General features: G+C 44.8%; 1 protein-coding gene across 1 annotated transcript; it reads left to right on the top strand.

The window, feature by feature from the left end:
- The first annotated feature begins 731 nt into the window (after positions 1-731).
- VIL1 (villin 1) lies at positions 732-25,645 on the top strand. Its single transcript, XM_066631592.1, has 19 exons — positions 732-821; positions 2,369-2,443; positions 4,533-4,729; positions 6,499-6,607; positions 6,946-7,056; positions 8,073-8,275; positions 9,254-9,332; positions 9,613-9,711; positions 10,683-10,836; positions 11,977-12,077; positions 14,644-14,781; positions 15,462-15,620; positions 17,391-17,570; positions 19,057-19,202; positions 20,337-20,481; positions 21,767-21,955; positions 22,169-22,237; positions 23,096-23,233; positions 24,245-25,645. The coding sequence occupies exons 1-19, from the start codon at positions 747-749 to the stop codon at positions 24,356-24,358; spliced, it is 2,481 nt and encodes an 826-aa protein (XP_066487689.1). The 5' UTR covers positions 732-746; the 3' UTR covers positions 24,359-25,645.
- The last annotated feature ends 164 nt before the right edge of the window (positions 25,646-25,809 follow it).

Below are 25,809 nucleotides of genomic sequence, written 5' to 3'. Positions count from 1 at the left end.
CTGATATATGGAAATGAGAGCTGACTCATACTAACACCTTATTGATTCCCTGCTGTGTCATAATAACACCTCATTGGCTCTGAGAACCGTCAGTCTCATTGGTCAGTTTTGAGTTCAAGTAATCCACTTTTTGTTAGATAAGGCAGCTGTGTTTCCTTTTTCTGGTTATTTGGCCAAACGTTAGAGAACACAAATAATTCAACACAGTTGTTTCATTGCATTCTGCGTTAAATTACCTATCGAATGATATATAGTTATTGCATTATTCATAAATACCAAGGTTTCCACAATTTTGGCAATGAGTGGTGTCACACTCCACTCCACTCCACACACCCCCAAGGGTGCCACCTGGTGTGGTCTGGCCCCCACTCCCTCTAGCTATGCCACTGATTCATCAGCATGTTAGTTAGTTCAGACAGTATTCCTGAAGTTAGAAAGACATTCTTAGATCTAAACTAATTCAAGTTATAGGTTCCTTCCTAAAGCAAGGCACGAAGAAGCATTTTAATAATTTTCCTCTCAGCGCACAATTAGAAATGTGATCTGAAGGAATGCAAATAATAACATATTTGTCATTTTTGAGCAAGGCTCAAATCATGGGAATGAAGGGACTTCAAAGGTGAGGAAGTAGGCCAGATCTCCCTTAGTTTAGGGGATTTGGCTGGTATGTATTGCTTATAATAAGGTTATTATTAACTACCTTTTCCATTCCCAATGCCAGATCCCCCCACAGAGGGCTGACCGCCATGACAGAACTTGACGCCAAAGTCACCAAGACTCTGAACAAAACCACACCTGGAATCCAGATATGGAGAATTGAGGTGGGTGTGGGAGGGGTGGTGGTTCTTGAGATACGTAGCATGATGAGGAGATCAGCATTTAGAGCTGCATCTCCATGTCTGTTTCCCCTCTTCTTAGCAAGACACTTCTCTTGGGATCTCCTGGTTAGTTTGTTTTTTGAAGGAGGAGGTGCTGTGGGGCAGGGCCTAGGAGAGGGGGTAAAGGGGGTAATTCGTACCCAGGGTCAAAAAGGGGGCCCAGGAGCCAAAGGCAGGGCCCCAGAAATTTCCTGGGATCCTACATATTCCTATCTACTCAAACATGCCTACATGGGATGCTGGGGACACTTCCACAAGTGTGCGGCTGCAGCTACTGGCAAGCCATATATGCTGGGCCGAGGAATGCATACACGACACTCCTTATTACAGTGTCAAATCGGGGAGGAAATTGGCCAGCTACAGTAGCTCTTTAGCTTGTGGTTATCTGCTTACCAGTGACACAACTGCAAGACTGCAGCTGCTGCAGAACAAGTTTTGGTACACACAGGGTATTTTCCATTCTAGGGGGAGACTAAATATGATGATGCAGATTTTCTGCATGATTTTCTATATTTAAAAGATTTTAGAGAGACATAGAAGTGTGTTTGGTTTTCCATACTACTGTATCTAGCTGTGGATGCCACATGGGTGGGAAGACCTGGGCTCCAAAGACTTTTCCAGTCGCTTCCACCTTCCTCCCACTTTGTTTTGCTTCTCCCTGCCCCCATTCTGCTTGCCCTCATCAGCCTCCCCCACTTTGTTTCACCCTCCCCCTTTGTAAAGGGGCCCAAAAGAAACTTTGTACCCCCTGATAAAATTTCTTTCAGAGACCCTGTTCTGGGGACCAGTCTGGCCTACTAACTCAAAGGTGCAGTCTTCATACTTAACCTCTTGCCACTGAATTGGCAGAGCTGTCTCTATCTACAAGAAGCAAAGAAAGGAGCTTCATCTTGGTGGATGATGGTTCTGGAATGGGAATTGTATGAGCAAGGCTTCAGATTAGATAGAAGGGGTGTCTTGGAAAGATTCATAGACGGCTAGATTTAGAGAATCAGTATCAAATGAAAACAGACCTGGATAAGCGAAGCAGCAATGGGTTGAGAATTTGGAGTAGAGTGCCTGACAAGAAATGGGTCCTCTGAGGTCCATCTACCTCACCTTTGGATGCTGTACAGTAGGAGTGATAGTGATGGAGTATGGAATGTTGGCAATTGCCAAGGGGTTTATTGAGACCCTCAGGTTCCAAGAAAGATGAGTGAAAAGCACTGCCTTAGCCAAGAAACCACCACTGGCCCAAGGAGATAGTGTGGCCCTTGCATTGTGATTGTCAAAGTCTTCCTCTGTGTTCACACTATCATGGATAAGGGCATATTCTCTCCTGCTCCCTAGCTATACAGAATGCTGAATGTGTGGGATTTGGCTAGAGACTTGGAGGAAGGAAATCAGGGCACATCTTTAAAAAATAAAGACAGATACAGGATCATTTTTTTTTTACAATGCAAGGTTGCAGCTACGTTGACCTCGCTAATTTTTGCTTCCTTCCCTTCCAGAATATGGAGATGGTTCCTGTGCCGCCCAAATCATATGGGAATTTCTATGAAGGCGATGCTTACGTCCTTCTCTCGGTAAAAAGGAGCTAAAAATGGTGGAGGTCTGGTATTATTAAGCTCGATGAGACCAGACAGGTGGAAAGAAGAAAGGTTGTCCAGAAAGAGCAGGATAGGATGTCCTATCTGTCTCTAGTAAAGTAGATGATGGAATTTATGGAGGGCACAGGTGAGGGAGATGAGAAAAGTCCTGCTGGATCAGAGCAGTCATACATCTAGTCCATTATCCTGCTTTGTGCAGTGGCCAACTAGGTGCCTCTGAGAATTCTACATATAAAGCAGGAAGGCAATAGTCCTGTCTTCTTACTAATGATCCCCAGGAACTTGTATTATTCAGTGACATACTGCCTCTGAATCTAGAAGCAGCATGTAGCCCTCGTATGGAATAGTTATTGACAGACTAACACTTCAGTCCTATCCCCCGCTGATCCAGAGCATGCAGAGCCACTGATGGAGCACATGATGCATGCTGTGGGCAGGAGAGGCAGACAGCTCAGGAGAGGTAAGTAAACAACTTTTTTACTTACATCTCCTTGGGCCGCTTGGTCTTCAGTGGGTCTCCTTAGACCTATGCCAGTTCTTTTGCTGACATAAATCTAAGAAGACTCCTGGGGACGGGTCTGGCCCAAGAAGGGGGGGGGGGAATAGGATCTTGGCTTGCACAGATGCCACCAAGATCTTCCTTCTCCTGCCCCTGAATCACTCCGACCCAGCCAGTTCCCCAACTCCATCCACCTCTGATCCTTCCCCAATCTGCCCCCACCATTGACCTACCTGCTTCAGCAGAGGTTCAGAGGGCCACTGTCACCTGTACATGACCTTCGTGTATTTGCGCCGGCAGGCATGGTCCACCAAGCAGAGGAACATCTTTTGTGTCGTCAGCCTGGGACTTACAGTGGCAGATCACAAGATCTGCCATGGTAACGTCTGGATAGAATTGGGCTGTAACAGTGCAATCCTATGCATGTCTACTCAGAAGTACGTCTCACTGAATTCAATGGAACTTACTCCCCGAAAAGTGTGCACAGGATTCCAGTAGTTTTCTCAACTACTTTTCAAAATGAAAAAATACCGATCACGTGAAAGTGACCCAGCGCTGTCAGCTGCACCTACTTAAATTGTAGAACTATTAGACCCAAACAAGAGCACAAAGCCTTATCAATAGAGAACAACTTCAAGAAGACTTCCATTCACTTTTTGGACTTAAAATACATCAGCGTGAGTTTTGTTAAGGTTTTTGCTGCCTTTGGGGAATATGAATTAGCCAATTTACCCATTGTCTTCAGTTTGGCTAAGGGATGCTGGCCATGCATGAGGAACTTTAGTGCATAGGAGCAGAGATCTGAGTAAATTTATTATTCCAAGTTGGTGCTCAGTCATGTCGTGAGAATGGATGATGGCCGGATCCCAAAGGATCTCCTCTATGGAGAACTCGTGCAAGGAAAGCGCCCTACAGGTAGACCACAGCTGCGATACAAGGACATCTGCAAGAGGGATCTGAAGGCCTTAGGAGTGGACCTCAACAGGTGGGAAACCCTGGCCTCTGAGCGGCCTGCTTGGAGGCAGGCTGTGCAGCATGGCCTTTCCCAGTTTAAAGAGACACTTGGCCAACAGACTGAGGCAAAGAGGCAAGAAGAAAGGCCCATAACCAGGGAGACAGACCAGGGACAGACTGCACTTGTTCCCAGTGTGGAAGGGATTGTCACTCCCAAATCGGCCTTTTCAGCCACACTAGATGCTGTTCCAGAACCACCATTCAGAGCGCGATACCATAGTCTCTCGAGAGTGAAGGTTGCCAACTAGGTGGTTGTATATATAAACTTGCCTTATACTAATGGACCATCTAGTTATATCTGCACTGACTGGCAGAAGCTTTGAGGGATCTCAGGTATCTTGGTGATGCTGGGGATTAAACCTGGGACCTTCTGTAGGCAAAACATGGACTTTACCACAGCCCCAAATCATAGAAGGATGATTGTGAACAAGGCTATTTACGTACATGAATCAAAATGGCCAGCTATCTGGGCATTGATTGAGCACAGTGGGCAGAGATACCTCTAGACCTCTGAGGTGTGTACATGTGCCTAATTTTACTTTCCCAACACAGACACGTAAGACTGGCAATAACTTCTCCTATGATATCCACTACTGGCTGGGCACGTCATCATCTCAAGATGAACAAGGTGCAGCTGCCATCTACACTACCCAGATGGATGACTACCTAGGTGGAGTAGCAGTACAGCACCGTGAGGTCCAAGGCTATGAGAGTGAGGCCTTCCGTGGCTACTTCAAGCAAGGACTCATGTGCGTAAAGTTCCTTGTTGCCCTCTGGTGGCTGATCTGGGCAATTACTATTTCCCATGAGGGAATAAAAACAGATGGTAGTTGGGTGCCCATAAAATTCAAACACATTCAAAATAAGTTAATGACAATCTAAAACATTTATCTGGCAGTTATGTTGTGGCATGCTTTATTCTAAAGTCAATATGCAAGTTTCAGCAGACTTTGAATTATTATTTTTTGGCAATCAGCAGTATAGAGCAGGGAGATATGAACGGGTAGGTTATTTGCACTGAGAAGCATGACCTGGGCTTGTGAGACAGAGACTAGTAGTCATGCAAGGTACAGGTGGCCACTGGCACCATTTGCAGATGCTACCTACATGCTTTCAGATCTATCTTCACAACAATGTGGACTAGAAGTTTGTTTTAAAATTAAAAAAAAAACAACCCTCAGGAATCTATGACAGCTAGTAGATTCTGTTTCCAATACTAAATTCCAAACATAATGTGGAATCAGGGAAAACAAACAGTTCTAGAGACATGTAGCCATCTCCATTTACATTTATAGTGTCAATGGCTGACAAGAGATGACCAAATCCGATGGAGACAGCATGAGGCAGCAGATTCTTCTGTATGATGGGATGCCTCTGCGGATTAGTAAAACTACTTGCATCAATTTTAGGAATTGCAGGGCCAGCCCAAGACCTCCTGACACCTGAGGCAGCTTGCCAAATGCTGTCCCCCCTTACTCAATGAGGTACCAACCTCTGCTCATCTCACTCTCCAATGCGTTAGCTCAGCACTCTCCTCCCTTCCACATGTCCTCTTCTACTCCATCCCTCTCTTCCTGTTCCAATCCAGAAAGAGGGGCAGTGTAGGCAAGTGGGCGGAGAGAGATGGGTGCCCCCACCAACTGCAGCCTGAGAAAACTGCTTCATTTGGCCTCATGGATGGATTGGCCTTGAGCCTGCGCATTCAGGAGGCTGAAGCATTACCTCAGGCAGCAGACTGGGACACCCATCTCTGTCCAGCCATTCGCCTACACTGCCCCCACCTTCTCCTTCCACTTCCTGGACTGGAACAGGAAGAGGGGGATTGAGTGGATGAGGAAGTGTGAGAGTGGCAGATAACATTCAGGGAGCTAAAGAAGCAGAGGTGGGCACATCACCATGTAAGGCAGGCAGTACTTCACATGCTGACTCTGGGGCCAGGAGGTCTTGGACCAGCCCTGGGTCAGATACTGTAGAACATGAGTAAAAGAGGCAGGAAATCTGATAGGGGTATAGGACCCAGGATGGCCTCACCATGAAGCATTTGCTTCAACAATGTCCACACCTAGTGGCATTTTCCTGTCTTCAGTCTATTCTGAATGTGTCGTAAAAAAAAACACAACCCCAGAGCAGGGTCATCATTTGAAATTTTTGTTGCAGATGTGAAAAAGATTAATGTTGGCAGTACACAAGCTGGGGAAGGGGGCGGGTCCTTTGCTACCTGGAGTTCTCCTTACAAGTGTATGGTTGCCAGCATAAATCCTTAAACATCAGGGTCTCTGGAAAAAAATTAAGGCAGCACATGGAACCTCATAAGTGGAGTGGAGAGATAGCAACGAGTCTTTGTTTCCAAGCTCTTCCCCTGCCCCTTCCTCTGAGTGAGTTCTATTTTGTAGCCTGTGAACTGCAGGGCATACCAGGGCAAGATAAACCTTGTCCAGTGCCACAGCATTGAAAAAGAGTTTTCAGTGTTGAATTTGGAGCTGCCTCTTCTCTGATCTTGCACTTCCTTCCTCCATAGCTACAAGAAGGGTGGTGTGGCCTCAGGCATGAAGCACGTGGAGACCAACACATATAATGTACAACGCCTGCTGCACATCAAAGGCAAGAAGAATGTGATGGCCGGAGAAGTAAGTTGAAGACAGAAGGGCAATGCAGGGACAAAGGTGGCTTCGCTCCTGGTTCAAATTGTGGGGTTTGGCTCAGACTTTTTATGATGCATTTAATAATCCAATTGTAGGCACACCATGAAATTCCTAGCCAAATCCCAAGCAATGAAGGCATGGCCAGACCTTACACAAACCACACATTTTTGGAGAACTATTTTCTTGTTGCACTCAGGCATTATGCACTTTTTCTGTTGTGGGTCTGCCTCTGGCAAAGTCCTCCACAGGGAGATTCCAGGTGTCCTCTGGTGTTTGAAAACAACAAAATAGATTTTCTCAGCTGTGCTGCTTTTTCCGGACAGGTGGAGCTGAGCTGGAGCAGTTTCAACCTTGGGGATGTGTTCCTGCTGGACCTGGGAAAGCTCATTGTTCAATGGAATGGTCCTGAGAGCAACCGTATGGAGCGGCTGAAGGTGCAAAGACCAAAGATGCTGTGGGTGGTGGAAATGAGGAGGCTGGGTTAACGCAGGAGCTACCTGGTAAAGCTCATCACTAAGAGGATTTTGATTCACATTCTTTCCATAACCGGGAAACAACTGACATTGGAAATCTACAAAATAGCCAAACGTAATATGAACCTTCGCAGCATTTCTGGCAAAGAAAAGTATAGAATGGGTGGGGAATTAGGAAAAAAATTCATGCATTCCTATGGACATTTAGAAACAACCAGAGCATGCCAGTGTCCATTTGGTGTCATGCTTTTTAATACAATCTGGCAGGCTGGAGTCCTGATGCCCCTCCCATTCCCCATTCTGCATCACTCCAGTTCACAGGTGATGTGTTACAACTTTGGTTTATTCCAGTGTTTCTCAACATTTGTCCTCTGCTGTACCACTTCACATGGTCCACCTTTTTGAAGTACCATCAGAAGTAACTGATGATGACATCATTACCAGTTACTTCTGGATTGGGAGGTCAGATGCAATGTGACAAACACCAGTAATAGGCTCAGGGTGGACGGGAGAGCTTTTTTGAGCGCATGCTTTGGAGCCTCCTACCACTGTTTGATATGTCACATTCTTGGTCTCGTGGTCAGGTGGCAGATGTCCAGGAGGCCCGTGAGCACCACAAGACACCACCTTAAGTACCACTGGTGGTACCTGTACCACTACTGAGAAACACTGTTTTATTCTTAAGGAAGAAATTCAATAAGTGCTGCATGTGAAGTGCTAGAAGAAGAAATTCCCCAAAATTTTCAATGTATTGATTTTTTTTTCTTAAGCATCAATATTGTGCCCTTCTTCAAAGTGAACTCAGGATAGCTAATGAAGTGTTAAACAACAAAACACAATAAAAATGCAATTAGTAAAACATTGTGGAAAAAGAAGCATAAACGCCACAATGCGCATCTCTCTCTCTCTCTCTCTCTCTCTCTCTCTCTCTCTCTCTCTCTGACGCTGGCTTTTTGGTTGTGATCTGGTCTTCGTAGGGGATGAATCTAGCGAAGGATATCCGTGATCGAGAGCGTGGAGGTCGGGCACTGGTGGGTGTGGTGGATGGTGAGAATGAAGCTGCTTCTCCTATGCTGATGAAGGTCCTGACCTACGTGTTGGGAGAGAAGCCAGAAATCCAGCCAGCCATCCCAGATGCAGTTGTAGACCAGAAGCTAAAATCTGCTCTCAAGCTCTACCGGTGAGTGACTGAGTGTGTGCTTTCATCCTTGGGACTAATGTTGGGCAAGGAAAGACTTAGGGTGCAGCTGCAGGAGAGAGGGGCAGATATCTCTGCTGAAAGCAGGAATAGGGGTGTGTGTCGGGGAGTGCTCCAGCTGAACAAACTCTGCTGTGTGATCCTGTTGGTGGAGAAAATTCTGTGTAAAGCATTTGACAAATTTACTCTGTTGTCAGAATAAGTGATACCTATGAGAACATGTGCATCAGTTTCCCTGAGTTGTTTTTTATATGTGGATGCAGAATAGTTTGGCAAGGACTGTGATGACAGAGGGCAATTTGTGGGGAGAGAGAAAAATATTACACATTTAGGTGTAATATATATTATTGCCACGTCATTGGGTATTTTTGGTACATTATTGTTTATTTGTATACAAATATTATATATGTAAAAAAGAAGAGCAGAGGAAGAATGTGGACAAAAGGGAACAATGCAGAAAAAACTTCAGAAGGAATCTGCAGATTCCTCTTGCAGATGGACCAGATGGTCTTGCAAAATCTGCAGATGGACTCTTTTGACCTTCTGGTGTTTGGGCAGATGACACTTTTTGCCATTGGCAAACATTTCCCTTCAATGATGAAGGCCAAAATATCTCCTTTTCTGCTCTCCTACTCTTCTTCCATGGGTGAAATGCAGAAGTCCTGCATCAAACATTTCAGAAAGAGAGCAAGAAGCAGGCTGAATCAATTGTACTTGCTCTTTCCCCCCTTTTGTGTATGAACCAACAATAATTAGTTCTTTGGAAGCTGAATTTGGTGCCATGTTATACACTGTTGCATATTCTGAGAATTCCCAGTCTCAGCTTTAACTTCTAAGATCATGAATATGACTCACAAATGCTTCTTTGACCTTCACCTCCCCCCAAAAAAAGAGTGCAATGACTTCAATTTGGGCCAATGACTCCATGACGCTGTCTTGTTCTGTGTCTCCCCCTCACAGTGTCTCTGATGTAGAAGGGAACCTGCTTGTCCAGGAAGTTGCCATCCAACCCCTTACCCAGGATCTCCTGAAGCATGAGGCAAGTGGCTTCCTTGCAGAATTGGCTGCCCTATGATAAGCCAGGGTTTGCTCAGTTTGTTGGAGTCAGGAAGGAGAGGAAGCTTCATACTAAAGCTCATTCCACACAAGTGCATCCCTTCTACGCATTGCTCCCCCAAACCCAAAGTGAAGCAGAGAGACACTTCCGGAAGGAAAAAGAGAGTCTCACTGCGATGTCTATAGGATAGGGCAGTCCTCCTCCTCCCATAGCTGTTTTCAAATAAAGCACCTTACCTGGATGTTGTTTTAAATCCCACCAGGACTGCTTCATCTTGGACCAAGGTGGCATAAAGATCTTTGTGTGGAAAGGCAGAAACTCTACAAAGGAGGAAAAGCAGCAAGCCATGACACGGGCTCTGGTGAGTGAGGGCATGGAGGAGGGACACAAAGGCATGGTTCTTGGGAGGAAGGGAGAACTAAGCTCATCCAGTCTCAACCTGGTGCAGATCTATTTCAGGCCAACAAAATGTTTCTGAAATCCTGGGAGAGCCTCTTCACTCTCTACAGTCTGTGCCTCTTAGTCTGCTGCATCAGTTCCTTTGGTTCCATACATCATGATTTCAGATCTTGATTAGCATGTATGCAATTTTTATACTAGAATTTGGACTGTCATTACTGGTACCTACCTAGCTGTCTTTTTTTTTTTTGTTCCATTCCTCTTTAAAAAAGAGGGCATCCGTCAACAAGCAAAAATATACAGCAGAGAAAAACATGACAGGTGCTTTAAAAAGAACCTTCCATTTGTAATCACAGGGTCAGCTTTTCCATGAAGCAGCAAGCTGCTTCCTGCCTGAAAAAGGCACACCCAAGTATCTTTTCACTTAGAGAGAAAGCAGTGTCCTATCTTCCCCATAGATATTGCATAGATTAAAGATCCCAATGATTCCATGCGCAGTGGTTCATTTGTGGTAATGTTAGCTCCAAGTTTAAAGTATCATAGATTTTTCAGGGTTATAGACTATAATCACCATTTTTAGATAGAATATGAATCCTAATGAAGGCTGGGTTTGTACACTATGATACTTCTGAAGAACTTGGTTTAATAAAATTGCAGCATGGTCCTTCCTGCCTTTACAAAGACAATAGGTTGGTTGTCCTCATTTAAGGCCTTGGGAATTCATGGTATCTGTCTGCTAACAGAGGAAAGTTTTCTAGTGGATCAGAGTAGAAGCATAAAGGCAGCTACTTGAACCATGAATAAGTATGCAGTGTGACAACAGGCCAAGATGCTGGTATGCCATAAAAACTGTATGCCTACCTACCCTCTCTTGCTCAATCTTCTTTATCATGATAGTTCTCTGTTGTAGCCCTGTGCTCTTTCCCACCACAGGGTTTCATCAAAGCAAAAGAATACCCACCCAGCACCTGTGTGGAGACGGAAAACGATGGTTCTGAATCTGCTCTTTTCAAGCAGCTCTTTCAGAAATGGACAGTCCCCAATCAAAGCACTGGTCTGGGCAAGACGAGTAGTGTTGGAAAAATTGGTAAGCTGTCTGGCTGTGTCAGTGGAGTCTGATGGATAGAAGCTGCTTCTGATGGGTCGTCACAGTAAAGGTGGTGACAGAGTACAATGTCTCCTCTCAAATTTGGGAAAAGGATTTGTGGATCTCTTTTGTGAGTCTGTAAATTGGCTCTTCTACAAAAGCATTCTTCAGGTTGGGCAAGTGATGGAATTCTTCCAGAACCTTTCTGGTTTGCCACACAGAATGCTGGTTGGAGGAAGTGATTATCCCGAGTCACCTTTTTGCCCCTTGTAGTGTCCTCTGTAGGATGGAAGGTGCCTTTTCCTTTGAGCTGCAGAGGGTTTATTTTGAATACCAGGTGCAAGGGCATGGCAATAGGATACAGGAATCTTGTTATCTTCTGTGCTTCCAAAGGTATCTGGTGGGCCACTGTGTGATACAGGAAGCTGGACTAGATAGGTTCTTGGCCTGATCCAGCAGGGTCTTCTTATGTTCTTATATAAACAAACATAATTCCAGAAAGGATTATTATTGATTTTGCATGGATCTGAGTTGCCATAAATTTCTTTAATAGTTGCCATAAGTTTCATAATTTTTCTTCAGTTATAGGATCCACACTTGGTTGAATCTCCCTTTTATAGAATTATTGTATTGGCAACCTTCAGTCTTGAAAGACTATGGTATCGCGCTCTGAAAGGTGGTTCTGGCACAGCATCTAGTGTGGCTGAAAAGGCCAATCCGGGAGTGACAATCCCTTCCACACCGGGAGCAAGTGCAGTCTGTCCCTGGTCTGTCTCCCTGGCTATGGGCCTTCCTTCTTTGCCTCAGACTGTTGGCAAAGTGTCTCTTCAAACTGGGAAAGGCCATGCTGCACAGCCTGCCTCCAAGCAGGCTGCTCAGAGGCCAGGGTTTCCCACTTGTTGAGGTCCATTCCTAAGGCCTTCAGATCCCTCTTGCAGATGTCCTTGTATCGCAGCTGTGGTCTACCTGTAGACCTGTATAGAATTAACCTGTATACCTGTATAGAATTAACATAGCCACATTCCAACCACTCCATCAGAACTCCTTCCTGCCTTGTACTTATCAGCCCTCGGTGGAACATGGCCTTAGATACAGCTGCCAGGTAACCCCAAGCTTACCTATTTGTCATCCCTCCCACAGCTAAAGTGGAGCAGGTGAAGTTTGATGCCACTAGCCTGCATGCCAAGCCTGAGATGGCTGCCCAGCACAAGATGGTGGATGATGGTTCTGGAGAGGTGAAAGTAAGGAACACGCCTGCTCTGCTCAACCCAACCCATTCCAAGGAAGATCCTTCAGCTGACTTTGAAACTAGCTGGATGATTAATAAAACACATGGTCAGAAAGCAGATTGGTCTCAGAGCTCCCCTCTTCACTGTGAATGTATGAAGATGCAAAATGAATTGGTCTCATTGTTGCAAAGGGCTAGGCTACAACTCAAAACCTTTTGCTGTCATGTGCTTTTTCTGTGATGTGTAGTTTTCTATTAGGGAGAGGTTTGGTTTTTGTTGTTGTTTTTAAATATGGAGGGGAATTCTAAAGTGATATTTTTCACCTGTAGTGTGATGGGATGCAGTCAATGTACCGCTTCATTCCCTTACTCTTGCAGCTGTAGACCACTTTAGTCAACTGTGTGGCTTCTGTACCCAAACAGTTTGACATATTTCTTCCATGCATGTTTGTGTGTTGTTTTAAATGAAAGTTTATAGCCTTAGGAAATTGGATTCTGCATCCATTGTTACACTGTACACTGGGATAGCTAGAGGGGGGGCAGTGCACCATGTTTTGCAGGGAGCCTCCCTGCATTGTGCAAGTGACTCCTCCCCCTCCCCTTGGGAGCCATTCGCCTCCGTTTCCCCCCCCCCCCCACATGGCTCCCAAGGGGAGGGGAAGGAGTGCTTGCACACTGCAGGGAGACACCCTGCAAAATTTAGTGTGCCGCCCCCCAGCTATGCCAGTGTCACTGTACATGCACAAAACAACAAAAGCCCATATACAGCACTGAGAAATGCATAGAATGTTTTCATCAGTTCCAGTTACCATAATAATTTGATCTTGCTTTGTCATTCTCTTGCACTCTTTGGGATGCAAGTCCTGCCCCATCTGGGAACTGAACTCTGCTGCTATAACGTATCCAGTTATCAGAGCCAATCCATCTATGAGGACTACTCATGCAGACATCCCAAGCAGCAGACTGGTGGGGGCCACCACCTCTGTCTGTCTAATTGCCTCCACTACTCCTTCTCCTTCTACTTCCAGGATTGAAAGAGAAGAGGGGGACAGAGAGTGGCTTGTGGCTCCCTATATCTGCTTTGTATTATCCCCATCTTGCCTGGCCCAGATGCATACTGGGTTCCAATATTCTCTGCATTTTATGACTCTATAGCAGTGTGCAGGGCTGACCCATCTATGAGACCAACAGAAGTGGCCATCTCAGGTAGCAGATAGGTATCTCTGTCTTCCTACTTGCCTTCAGTGATCCCTTCTTCTCCACTTTCTGGATTGGAAAAGGAATAAGGGGACAGAGAGGGGGAGCAGAGTGCTGGGCTAGAGCATTGGAGAGAGGGAGGAACAGAGGTTGGCATGTCATTGGGTAAGGGGGCAGCATTTGATATACCGCCTCAGGCATCAGAAAGTCTTGGGGTGGCCCTGCAAGCTGAAAGTGCTGAACCCTCCAACTCTGTCCAACACAGCACTGGCATACCCAAGGCAACCGATGCCCATCAGCACAGATAATTTTGGCAATCCCATATGACAAACTCAAAATTAGTTAATGTTAAGTAACTAATGTTAATATTAAAAATTAAGCACTTGTTAAAGCTGTTCAGAGCAGGGGTGCCCAAACCCCAGGCCAGGGCCTAGGAGAGGGGGGTAAAGGGGGTAATTTGTACCCAGGCCCAGTGTCTAAAGGGGGGCCCAGAAGCCAAAGGAGGGGGCCCAGAAATCTCCTGGGATCTGACATTTTCCTATCTGCTCAGAATTGTTGCCCTTACAGGATGCTGGAGACACTACTGATGCCACATGGGTGGGTAGACCTGGATTCCTAAGACTTTTCCAGCTGTCTCTACCCTCCCCTCATCCTGCTTCATCCCTTCGTGCTCCTTTTCTGCTTGCTGGACACCACGCTCCCCTGCTCTGTTTCACCCCTCCTCCTTTGCAAAGGGGCCCAAAAGAAACTTTGTATCCCCTGATAAAATTCCTTTCAGAGGCCCTGCTGGGGGCCATTTGCAGCCCTTGAGGACCCCCAATCTGGCCTGCAGGTAGCCCCCAGTCTCCAATGAGCCTCTGGCCCTCTGGAGACTTGCTGAAGCCCACGCTGGCCTGACGCAACTGCTGTTAGCATGAGGACCACTGTTTGACCTCTCACATGAGCTGTGGGACGAGAGCTCCCTCCATTGCTTGCTGTTTCACATCTGTGATACGGCAGCGGCAGTGAAGGAAAGGCTGGCCTTGCTCTGTGCAAGGCCTTTTATAGGCCTTGAGACTTTCATTCATTCATATAAGTTCCATCTCTAATGTACATTTATGTAATTTTATTCAAATTTGAAATGTAAATTAATTCTTTTTTTTTTCCCCTGGCCCCTGACCCAGTGTCAAAGAGATGATGTGGCCCTCCTGCCAAAAAGTTTGGACACCCCTGACTCAGAGTAAAAGAGAAAGTCAGCCTGCCAGTGCATGCATCCTGAATTCTTCAGGTGTTAAAGAAACCCCAAACTGCCTGGCACAGGTCCTCTCTCTGCAAAGGAAGCCACATGCACTCCTGAAATTTCTAGAGCCACCTGATTGCTTATATTCTGCTGTCCTTGGCAGGTCTGGCGGATTGAAAACCTGGAGCTAGTACCAGTGGACAACCGCTGGCTTGGGCATTTTTATAGTGGGGACTGTTACCTCATTCTGTACAAGTACCAAGTCTACAGCAAGATCCACTACATCATCTATGTTTGGCAGGTGAGTTCCAGGGCCAAGCCAAGGAAACTGAGGTCTGGTCAAAGGTGATGGGGAGATGAGAAACGATGGTATTGGATCCCAAGCCTAGCCCCTTAATGCCACAAAACAAGAGTTCTCTTTCTTGATGTGCATGAAAATGTGCATGTAATTTTACTTCTATGGCAATTAAAGACTTAACTGGGACATTAGGGGCAGGACGCATGCTGGAAAACATCAGTGACTGTAAGCAAATTCCTCAAGGTTCGGTGTGAACAAACACACGGTTAAAATGTAAGAAGTTAAATTGCAACACACACTTGCACACGCACACACTTTGCTGTTCTTGATTTTATGACTTCATAAGCACTATAGTTAATGTTACCAAGACAAACAGGCAAATGTCCCCTTTTTCTTTTGAGATGAAAAGATTTGTGCTTTTGGCATGCACACCCGCTGGATAGAGATGTTGGTGCTCCAGGAATTACCGTTTGTTCTCTGAACTTAAACACAAAGTGGGAGTTGGCACTGCCTCTTTAAATGGCACCCTTGGCAGCTAACTCCCTCTCCCTAGTTGTTTCTCTGATCCAGTAGTAGAAGCTGCTTGACCGCTCTATGCAAACTACCAGGGCTAGAACCTTACACTTTAACTAGACCTCAGACCTCCAAATCAGTCTGCTGTATTGTTGATTGCCGTTTTTCAGGGCCGACATGCCAGCCAGGATGAGATCACTGCTTCCGCTTACCAGGCTGTCATTCTGGACCAAGAGTTTAATGGTGAGCCTGTACAGGTGCGAGTGACCATGGGAAAGGAGCCTGCTCACCTTATGGCCATTTTCAAAGGGCGTATGGTGGTATACGCGGTGAGTGACAGACTAGGTGATTAAGATTTCCTTCCCTGCCCTGCCACCCAAATGTGGGGGAGGGGGGATGGCAGCCACCAGCTGGGTGTGCGTGCTGGGCATAGGCATTTGCTCTGGCCCTGGTGGCTATAAGGATGCTGCATGCTGAGGCCAGGCCTGGTTAATTACTCTCTCCCCCAGTGCCACTGGTCTGATCAAACTGGAGTCCCCTGCAGGTCTTAAAGTGGAAACAGTCATCCAGAAGTCTGATCACAGATTACACAGGCCTACAAAATTGAGGGTCAGAAAAGTTTTTCCCAAACTTTATGGTGATTTGATATGCATTTGGGGTGCTGATTCCAAAAATGGCATCCGTTTTGCCCGATCACATCTAGTTTTGGAGATACAGTATAGCCTCATTAGTGAATGGTTCAAGCAGCTTCCTCATGAGGAAGCCATGGCGTAGGCTATACCTATATAGCCACTAATACCTATTAGGTATATGTAGGCTACACCTATATACACCTATATACATGTATATACACCTATTAGGTATACGTCAGCTATCCCTATATAGCCACTAATGAGGCTATACTATATCTCCAAAACTAGACATGATAGGGCAAAACAGATGCCATTTTTGGAATCAGCACCCCAAATATACCCAGGAATTGGTGTAACATTTAAGGAAGCAAAATGTGTGTTGGTCTGTGTTATTATTTCTACTTTATTACAAATATCTGTATAGTATACACTGCTTTTCAACAGAAAAGTTTGCAAAGTAAAAGCAATGAGAAGTGAGTTCTCCTGCATCACATTTGCTTTGGCCCTAAAACTTCCTGATCTAGATTCTTCTGCTTGAATCATATAACTTATGTTAATCTTCACATTAAATAATTGGTAATTGAGAGCAGACACACACCACTTCTTTGCTTTAGTTTGGTTGGGTATTTGATGATTTTGTTGCATTTTAGTGGAAGAGGAAGGAAATCATTTGTTCAAAACATGCTCTGAGAACAGGACAAAGTGCAGTGGGTTTAAATTGCAGATATTGGTCTTTTTTTTAATCAAAGCTGTACAACAGTGGAACAGACTATCTAAGGAAGTCACAGATTGTCTCTGGAAATCTTCAAGGCTAGGCTGGACAACCTGGGAATATCCTGTTCCACAGCAGGAAGTTAGACTTGACATGATAGCCAATAAATCCAACTCTATAGCTCTATGATTCTATGATGCTGGATGAAATATTGGATGGGTTGTAGTTTGCATAAAAGAATTGGAAAATGTTTCTTTTGAGGGAAGTGTATGGGTGTATTTCAACAGATCTTGCTTTCATGCAGGCCTCTTCAGTGGCCTTCCACTGAAGTCTGAGAAGTAGCCACTGTAACACAGTGATGCTAGGACTCTGTTTGTTGTGCTATCCCAAAGAGGAATGTTTAAGAGTCTTTGGGATTCTACCATACTCAGAATCATGTGTATACACATCAAGGAAACGTACATTCTGCCAACATGCATATTTTACATAACTTAGGCCCAAATCCTAACCCATTTTCCAGCACTGGCATAGCTGTGCCAATGGGATGTGTGCTGCATCCTGCAGTTGGGGGACACTTATGGAGGTCACCTCAAAGCAAGGGAATGTTTGTTTCCTTACCTAAGAGCTGCATTGCCCTTAGGTCGGTGCTGGAACATGGGTTAGGATTGTGCCCTTCTTCCACTCCAGGTTCTTGGGAGTCTAGGTTGATGCTTAGATATTTACAGTTTTCTGATTTTTCCCCCCTCCTTGTCCAGGGAGGTACCTCGCGAGCTGGCAACACAGATCCAGTGCCCTCCACTCGTCTTTTCCAAGTTCATGGAACCAATGAATACAACACCAAGACTTTTGAGGTGGCTGCCCAAGGCACCTCCCTCAACTCTAATGATGTTTTTATCCTCAAGACTCCAAGTTGTTGCTACCTCTGGTATGGGAAGGTGGGTACCAAGTGCAGAAGTGGTATCTGTTAGGAGTATTTGCAGACTTAGGGCAGGAGGAAATGAATGAAAGACCTATCCCAACCTTGCAAGAGAGAAGGGACTAAGGGCTTGATCAGACGGCCCAGCACTGGTGCGCAGTGTCGCAAATGTACTGTAAGGCATGCCTGCTACACTCTGCGCCAGTGCGGCGCTGGGTCAGTACAAACCTGTGCTGACCAAGCACTGGAAGGAGGACCGGTGCCTGGAGCTCTGGGTGAGCATTGGATGGAGGAACAGTAAGTTGGGGCAGGGGGGAGGCATTCCAGGGCTGGGGGTGGTGATGGAGGCAGGCCTTGCCACCATATCCTAACACCCCTCCCAGCCTGGGAGACCAACACAGGTTTCCTTGAATCTGCTCCCATTCAACAGCAGGCGTAGATCAGAGGAGATCCATTGAGGTCGCCTGGACTAAGTAGCCCTGTGGGATGCAGTGGTAGCCATTTCTGTGCTGTTGCAGCCCTGGGCACTGGAAAGCATAGGATTGGGCTGTAAGAGGGCAATAAATCAGGTCTCCTTGTTCATTCACCCAGATTTAGCATAGCTGGAGAGCATGGTGTAGTGCAGGGCTGTTCAACCTTTTTGCGGGAGAGGGAGTCCCACTTTGTATCACTGCCACCAAAGTTGGCTGCTGCCTTCTCAAGTGGGCGGCTTGCCCCATATTTGTCTGTGTAACATGGAAGAGGCTTCTCCAGTTCCTGCTGTCTCCTGATCTTTTCTCTTCTCACTTGCTCTATGCACCTCTTTTTTAGCCTGCACAGAGGACTCAGGCCAGACAGAGCAGTGTCATGCGGTTCCCATGGAAGTGGGTAGTTCCCATGGTGGGCCAAGTACCACTTACCAAAGCTCTTGCCACAGTACCACTGATAGAAAAGCACTAGTCTTTCAAAAGAATTTACTGCAAGCCATTATTTTCTAGGTTTGATTCCTGATAGCAGGAAGAGACGGTAACTGGAGTCTGACATTAAGCACAAACTGGCAGGAACTGGCAAGAAAAAAATATCGCAAGAGAGTTACTCTGATGAAAGCAGGAGGCACTCCCCACTTCCTTTCCATTAAGATCAGCGGGGGGGGGGGGTGAACCTTGTGAGTGCCACCACCGTCAACGGTTCAGATGGTGGCAACACAAGAGAGGCCTTTTCCGTGGTGGGATCACAGCTGTGAAACTCCTTCCCTCTTGCGCTGAGACTGGTTCCATCATTTCCAGTGCTTATGGTAGCACCTGAAGGCCTTTTTGTTTTGCTTTCCCAAATTTTATGTAATTGAACTGGTGATAGATGTTGGTTTCTAGGGATGTTTTTATGATGTCTTATATTATTTGTTGTCTTCCTTTGAAGTGTTAGCCTCCTGGAGCCCCCTTTTTAGAAGGGAAAATGCAGGGTGAAAATGTTTTAAAATAAAATGCATGAAAATAAATAACCCACCACCCTTTGCTTCCTTCCCATAGGGTTGCAGTGGAGATGAGAGGGAGATGGCCAAGAATGTGGCTGACCTCATTGCCAAGACAGAAAAAATAGTGATAGCTGAGGGTCAGGAGCCTGCTGAATTCTGGGTTGCACTGGGTGGAAAGACTCAATATGCAAACAACAAAAGGTAATATCTCAACAGATCCCTGAGAGGAGAAGCTCAGAATGTCCCATGTTGGTAGAGCTGAGGGATTAAGCCATTTCTGTCCAACGTTGCATATACGCAACAGAGACCAAATGTGTGCACCTGTGGGCTGGTCAAAAATGGGTTAAAGAAGTTCCCACACACAGCAAAACAGGTCTCTGTTAAGACCTTTACTTGAACAGAGAACTGCCAGTCGTTTTTACAAAAGCAGAAACGACAAGACGAGAAAGGTAGTCAAAGAGAGGTCTAGTAACAGAGGAGAAAGCAACCCACAAGCCTTCAAATCAAGTAACAAACTCCCTCCTTACTGATGGAGGCCAACATTTCCACACTTGCTGTCTATATATGTATATTGGATGGCTATATTGGAGCATGCTGTTGCTCTTCCAAAGCAAACTTACTATTTTTAGACCCTCTGAGTGGGCACACTGCTCCAAGCAATGACAACATTCTCTAGGCCAGTGATTTTCAACCTTTTTCATCTCATGGCACACTGACAAGACACTAAAATGGTCAAGGCACACCATCAGTTTTTTGACCATTGTGCTTACAATGGGGGGCTCACATCCCCAATGGCCCTATTAATAAATGAACCTCTTCCAAATTTCTGCACCACACCTGGGGACCATTCGAGGCACACCAGTGTGCCACGGGACAGTGGTTGAAAATGGCTGCTCTAGGCTGACTGTACAGCCTCCAGGGGTTATGGAGGTAGGTGCTGATCATAGCCACACCCAACCTCACTCTTTAGATTCTAGACCTTGTCTCCAGTTGGAATCAGAGAACACTGTTGGTTCCTTGAGGGCTTATGGTAATTACGCACAAAGATGTGTAAAAGTAAATCAAAAGCAGCAAGTTTCAGCACCGCAAAGCCTCCTGGGGAGGGGCATTTTGGAACAGACAGGTACCAAAGTGAGCACTGGGAAGAAATCAGTAAGCAGGAGAAGAGTTACATGTGTCATGTGTACAAACACACATTTCTTCTCCACTCCAAATTGTTCTAAGCAGCTTTGGAGCAAAGTGGATTGTCAGGCTTTTCCTACCCATGTTTTCTTATGCACAGTTGAATTCTAAGTTTATCCACTCTCTGCTCTGCCTTGCTTCCTTCCTGCACAGATTACAGGAGGAAACCGTGTCTATCACACCCCGGCTCTTTGAATGTTCCAATAAGACAGGCACCTTCCTTGCCACAGAGATCACAGATTTTACTCAGGATGACTTGGAAGAAGATGATGTCTTCCTGCTGGATGCCTGGGATCAGGTGGGTCTGAGTTTGGCAAGGGGAAAGCAGGAAAGAGGAAACACTTTCTCCTGTCCCCTGCACAGGTACATTGACACAAATGCCCCCCCCCCAAGTAATTTCACAGACTGTACTTTCAGTGGAATTCCTTTACTGTAGGAATAGCTCTCTTTGTTAAAACCATTCTAAAATGTAAAGCTATTGCACTTAGCAACATGATTCTGTAGCCAGAATGGGTGGAATCAGTGAGCCATACTATCTGCTCTCATCCTTCTAGCCAGCTGTGTATATTTGCCCTTGAATGTACTTGTGCCTACAATTAAGCAAGCCCAAATTTTGACCCAGAGAAAAAGGTCTGAGGTTTTTCTATCTTTCTAAAGCAACTATGCTGACTCAGGTTTTGAATTTGGTAGTTACACCATTGCTCTGTCTGAAACTCATTCTTGGAGATTTTCAGAAAGTAACTGTGTTTAGTACACTTTAGCAGAATCAGCAGGTGCTTCTATTGGATTTACAGGCGAACATGTGTTTGGTAGACCAATATACTGGGTCCCTAATGTGCTCCAGCAGTGTTTCTCAAACTGTGGGTTGGGACCCACTCGGTGGGTCGTGAGCCCATTTCAGGTGGGTCCCCATTCATTTCAATATTTTATTTTTAATATATTAAAACTGGATGCTACCATGGGATGTGACTGCATTTGGGGAAATGTGACAGACCTGTACTTTTAACAAGCTACTATGTATACTTTTTTTTAACAATGATAGTAAATGGGACTTACTCCTGGGTAAGTGTGGGTAGAATTGCAGCCTAGGATTGTTAAAAATTTTCCTGCTTAATTATGTCACTTCTGATCATGACATCACTTCTGGTGGGTCCTGACAGATTATCTTTCTGAAAAGTGGGTCCCGATGCTGAAAGCTTGAGAACCACTGTGCTAGAGGCCTCATTATTCTTTCAGAACACCTTGGTGGGGTGAGTGAGTGAAAGAAGATAACTCAGGGAGAAGGCTGTGGATTCTACACTTACAGGGTTGTAGAATGGGGAAGTGGATTTGTGTGTCTCCAGTACTAGAAGCAGCAAAGAAAGCAATTGGATTATGGAACCTGCTTTTCTAAAAGATTTGAGCATATGACTAAGCATAGCACATAGTTTTAATTCAGGAGGAATTCAGACACGCCATTAACATTTGCATGTTTGTTATCCAGTTTGTCTTTAGCATCGAATAGCAAAGCCAGGACAAGCAATGCTACTAGCAGATGCAGCACCTGTGGGCTTCCATCAGTGAGACAGTTATTTCTCCAATAGGTTTTCTTCTGGATGGGCAACGAAGCCAATGAGTCCGAGAAGGAGGCAGCCGCTGTCACTGCTCAGGAGTACCTGCGGACTCACCCGAGTAGACGCGACCCCGAGACTCCCATTGTGGTTGTGAAACAAGGCTATGAACCTCCAACTTTCACTGGCTGGTTTCTAGCATGGGATCCCCTTAAATGGACGGTGAGTGACCCTATAAGTCTAGCAAAAAAATAGCCATAGACACCCCACCCTGCAGTAGCAACTTGTATTTTGTACAGAGTTGGCTACACCCTAATTGTCTTGGAGCTAAAAACCTACTTTCCAATTCTTCTCACTGAGTAGTTTGGTGTACTTTGGTGGCTGCTTGGAAACTGTTTGATGAGGCACCAATTCTTCTCATTTGTCTTTCTACAGAATAAAAAAACCTATGAAGAGATGAAAGCTGAACTTGTAGATGACAATGGTCTCAGCCAGCTCACTTCTGTAAGTATTGCTGAAGCAGCAAATACTAGATACAGGCAAGGAGGAAAGAGAAAAAAGTATATTAGAGCAGTGGTTCCCAAACTTTTTCAATTGGTGGCTCCCTTGACCTACTGGGCCATTGACCAAGACTCCCCATTAGGGCTACAATCCTATACATTGTATAGGGCAGTGGAGTTTTTGCAAGGATTCCATGGCTCCCCTGGAATCCCATGGCTCAGTTTGGGAACCACTGTCTTGGAGCATCAGAAGCAGCAGTGTTAGGGGCTGAGGAGGTCAGAGCAGTTATGTTCCCTGTGAAAAAGGGTCACTACATCTTAGAGGCCAGTTCCCTTTACAGCAGTGATTTGCTAGGTAGCTTTTCACCCCTGTATTCAAGGGGAAATAAGACCATATTTGCACAGTTGTTGGACCAGATTGTTTTTAAATTGCTTGAGAGGTTTGAGGTCAGAGTATGGACACAGATTCTTCCTTAAATATAGGAAGAGGGATAAAAATTCTTATATAAATTCTATATAAGAATTTATATAAATTCTTTATATAAATTAAATTTATATAAATTATAAATTTATAAAGAATTTATATCCCTGCAGCTGAAGAATTTTACAGTAATTGCTTTACACCTATGGCCTTCTTAATATATGAAAATTAAATATACCTATCTATTTTAAAATATATAGTTTCAAATTGATCTCACAAAATGCAGTAGAAACCATAATACTGTTACTGGTCATTTAACTTGTTTGAATACTCCATTCTTAAGATCACAAACACTTACATGTTTTACTGCTTGAGAATGGCTAAAGTATAATCTAGCCTCTAAATAGTCTTGAGCGTCTCCCTCCGCCCCATCTCTTATAGGAAATCCTTGAGGCAAAAGAGGTTTTCACTGCTAACACTACTTTGGGCCGGCCAACATTTTGTACATATCCTCTGGAGAGACTGGTGAATGTACCTGCAGAAGAGTTACCCAAGGATGTTGATCCCAGCCAGAAAGAGGTGAGAGTTTAGAGGACTGCATTGAGATGTTGCCTGTGTATAGAGAACTCTCTTCTTGCACACTTAGTAAGACACTGCAGTACCACACAGTGCACATGCACAAGGTAGTAGTTTGTGTGGCAAGTATGAACAAGTGTGTGGACCCAGCTCTTTTGAGTGGCTGCTTTTTACAATTGAACACAAGATGCTGGTTTTGCCTGCCTTGTGCATATATTTTCAGACATCAAGGGTAGTTAACTATAGTGACACTTAAAAGTAGACTTTTCCAAGGAGTATGGCACTAAATGCTTCCTGTGACTCAAAAACATTATACTCAAGACAAGAACCTACTTGGGTTCTTACTGTCATTCACCATTGTAGTAAATAAAACTATATCATATTGTTGGATCTCATGCATGTCACCTTATGCAAGGTCTTTTGAACAATCTGCAGTAACCAGCTAGTTCATTATTCCAATATTACTCCAGAGAGCTAGACAAACTTAGAATACTTTGGTAGGAATTATGGCTATACAATGACCAGGACAGAGGTTGTGCATATAAAACTCTATGCAGTTAATATCACATCACACAATCCCACCAATTCCGGTAGAGAATCAGTTTACGGAAATTGCTACTCCTAAATCAGTTTACGGAAATCACTATTCCTGTAGGTGTTTTCAGTTCCTGTCCGTAGTCCCCATCATTTCCAGTATTGTACTTTCATTCTGATACTACAACCTTAATGGAAAAAGGTACAAGAATGTAGGAAAACCAGTGTTCCATTTTATAAGGTATATAGATTCAAGCAATTGGGAGGCATTTAATGTAGAAATGTAAACAGCCCAATAAATGGCTCATTTAATTCCCAATACACTCAATTTTACCTATTTTATGTCCATTCATTCCCCCAAGTTCTCCCATGACAGTTGTTGTTCACTGCATATCCAGAAAGCAACGAATCTTCACTGGAGCCCATTTAGGTTATAATCCTAGCTCCTTCTCTCATCCTTGCCTTTCTCCTTTTCTATAGGACTACTTGTCAGAGGAAGATTTTACAGCTGTTTTTGGAATGTCCCGACAGGCTTTTGCTGCACTGGCCCTGTGGAAGAAACAATCTCTCAAGCGGGAAAAGGGACTTTTCTAAATGTTTACTATATTCCTGCCTTTAGCTGCAAGTGGATGGATTTTTAATTAGAACCTACATCAAAGCTTGATTAACTAGAATGTCACAGAATGAGTAAATGGTCAAGCTATTTTGTTGTTGTTTTTTAAACCCCATTGGGAGTTTTGCAGGGACAAAATTGAATTCTTTCATAAGCATCCTGCTCCAGGTTCCCAGAAAAGTAGGGCAGCCCTGATGCAGACAGAATTGCTCTACCTCTCAGTACCATCTTCATCTATAACATGAGGTACAATTGTTCTGACCAGCCACCCATTCTAGGAAGCCTTGCGTGTGATCATATCATTTCCTCTTCCCCTTAAGTCTTCTCAAATCCTGATCACAATTCAACATGGAAAATTTGATACTTCCACAGAAGTTGCAATGCCTTTCCCCATATATTTGCAGTTATATTACAGTATGAATGTTCAATGTAAAAAGTGTTTGTAGCTTTTATTTTGCTAGCCTGTTTTCTAATGTGTGTGGGTGGGGGGAGCTTGCCCCCTTCAGAGACAGGAGCCTGGTTGGCAGAGAGGAAAGCACCTCAGTGTTTGGACTATTGGAAGAGAACAGGAAGGGTTTCCCCTTAATAAAGTTTATTCCATCTGGCTCATCATGGCTATTTTACAGTGCAGACAGATCTTCGTGTAAAGTAGTGGCACTCAAAGTCACAACCGCTGCACAAGAGGAATGTGTTCGCTGGAATGACCAGCACTCACAGTTCTGGAGCGCTGCAGCCCTTCTCGTCCCCAGATCATGACAATGCAACACTTTGGCCAGTCACGTCTTCATGGAATCTGGGCACAATATCCACTGGAGCATTGCACCATAGACATGACTGGCCAAATCGTCATGTCATCCCAATCTGGGGAGAAAAGAAGAGCTGTAGCGCTCTGGAACTATGATTGCTGGTCATGGGAGGGAAGGTTTCAGCTGAACCCCAGATCCAGCCCTTGGGCCAGGCTTCAACCAACCCTGATGTAAAGGAACAAGCTGCCCTCACTTATAGGGAGCAAGTTGCCTTATCCTCATTTGATAAGACAAAAGGCAGGGCTGGGACAGACTATCGTTGCTGTGGTATTCTAGTGAGCTGAACTTTGCTGAAAGAATAATATATTGTACAGTATATCCATTCCACACTAGGCGGGACCCTCAATTCCTTGAAGGGAAACACAAGAGGATTTAAACTACAGTTTTGTGTTTCTGGTAGAATTAGCCATAGGATTTTGCTACTGGGAAAGTTCAGCCTTTGGAAAACAAAATAAAAATAAAACATTGAATCATATTGAATCTTTTCATCATGAATTAAAATGTGCAGGCAATATCTATTCCAGCTGGTTATTTTAAAAGAAATAAGGACTCAAGTCTCTGAAAGCTTTGGAGTAGATTTCTAATAAGCAGCAGAATAAAACTTCACTAACTCAAAGTGTCTATGA

The sequence above is a fragment of the Tiliqua scincoides genome, chromosome 1 (assembly GCF_035046505.1).
Source record: "Tiliqua scincoides isolate rTilSci1 chromosome 1, rTilSci1.hap2, whole genome shotgun sequence".
Classification (NCBI taxonomy): Eukaryota; Metazoa; Chordata; class Lepidosauria; order Squamata; family Scincidae; genus Tiliqua; species Tiliqua scincoides.
Note: the sequence above shows the minus strand (reverse complement) of the source record. Positions and strands in the feature narration are given on the sequence as shown.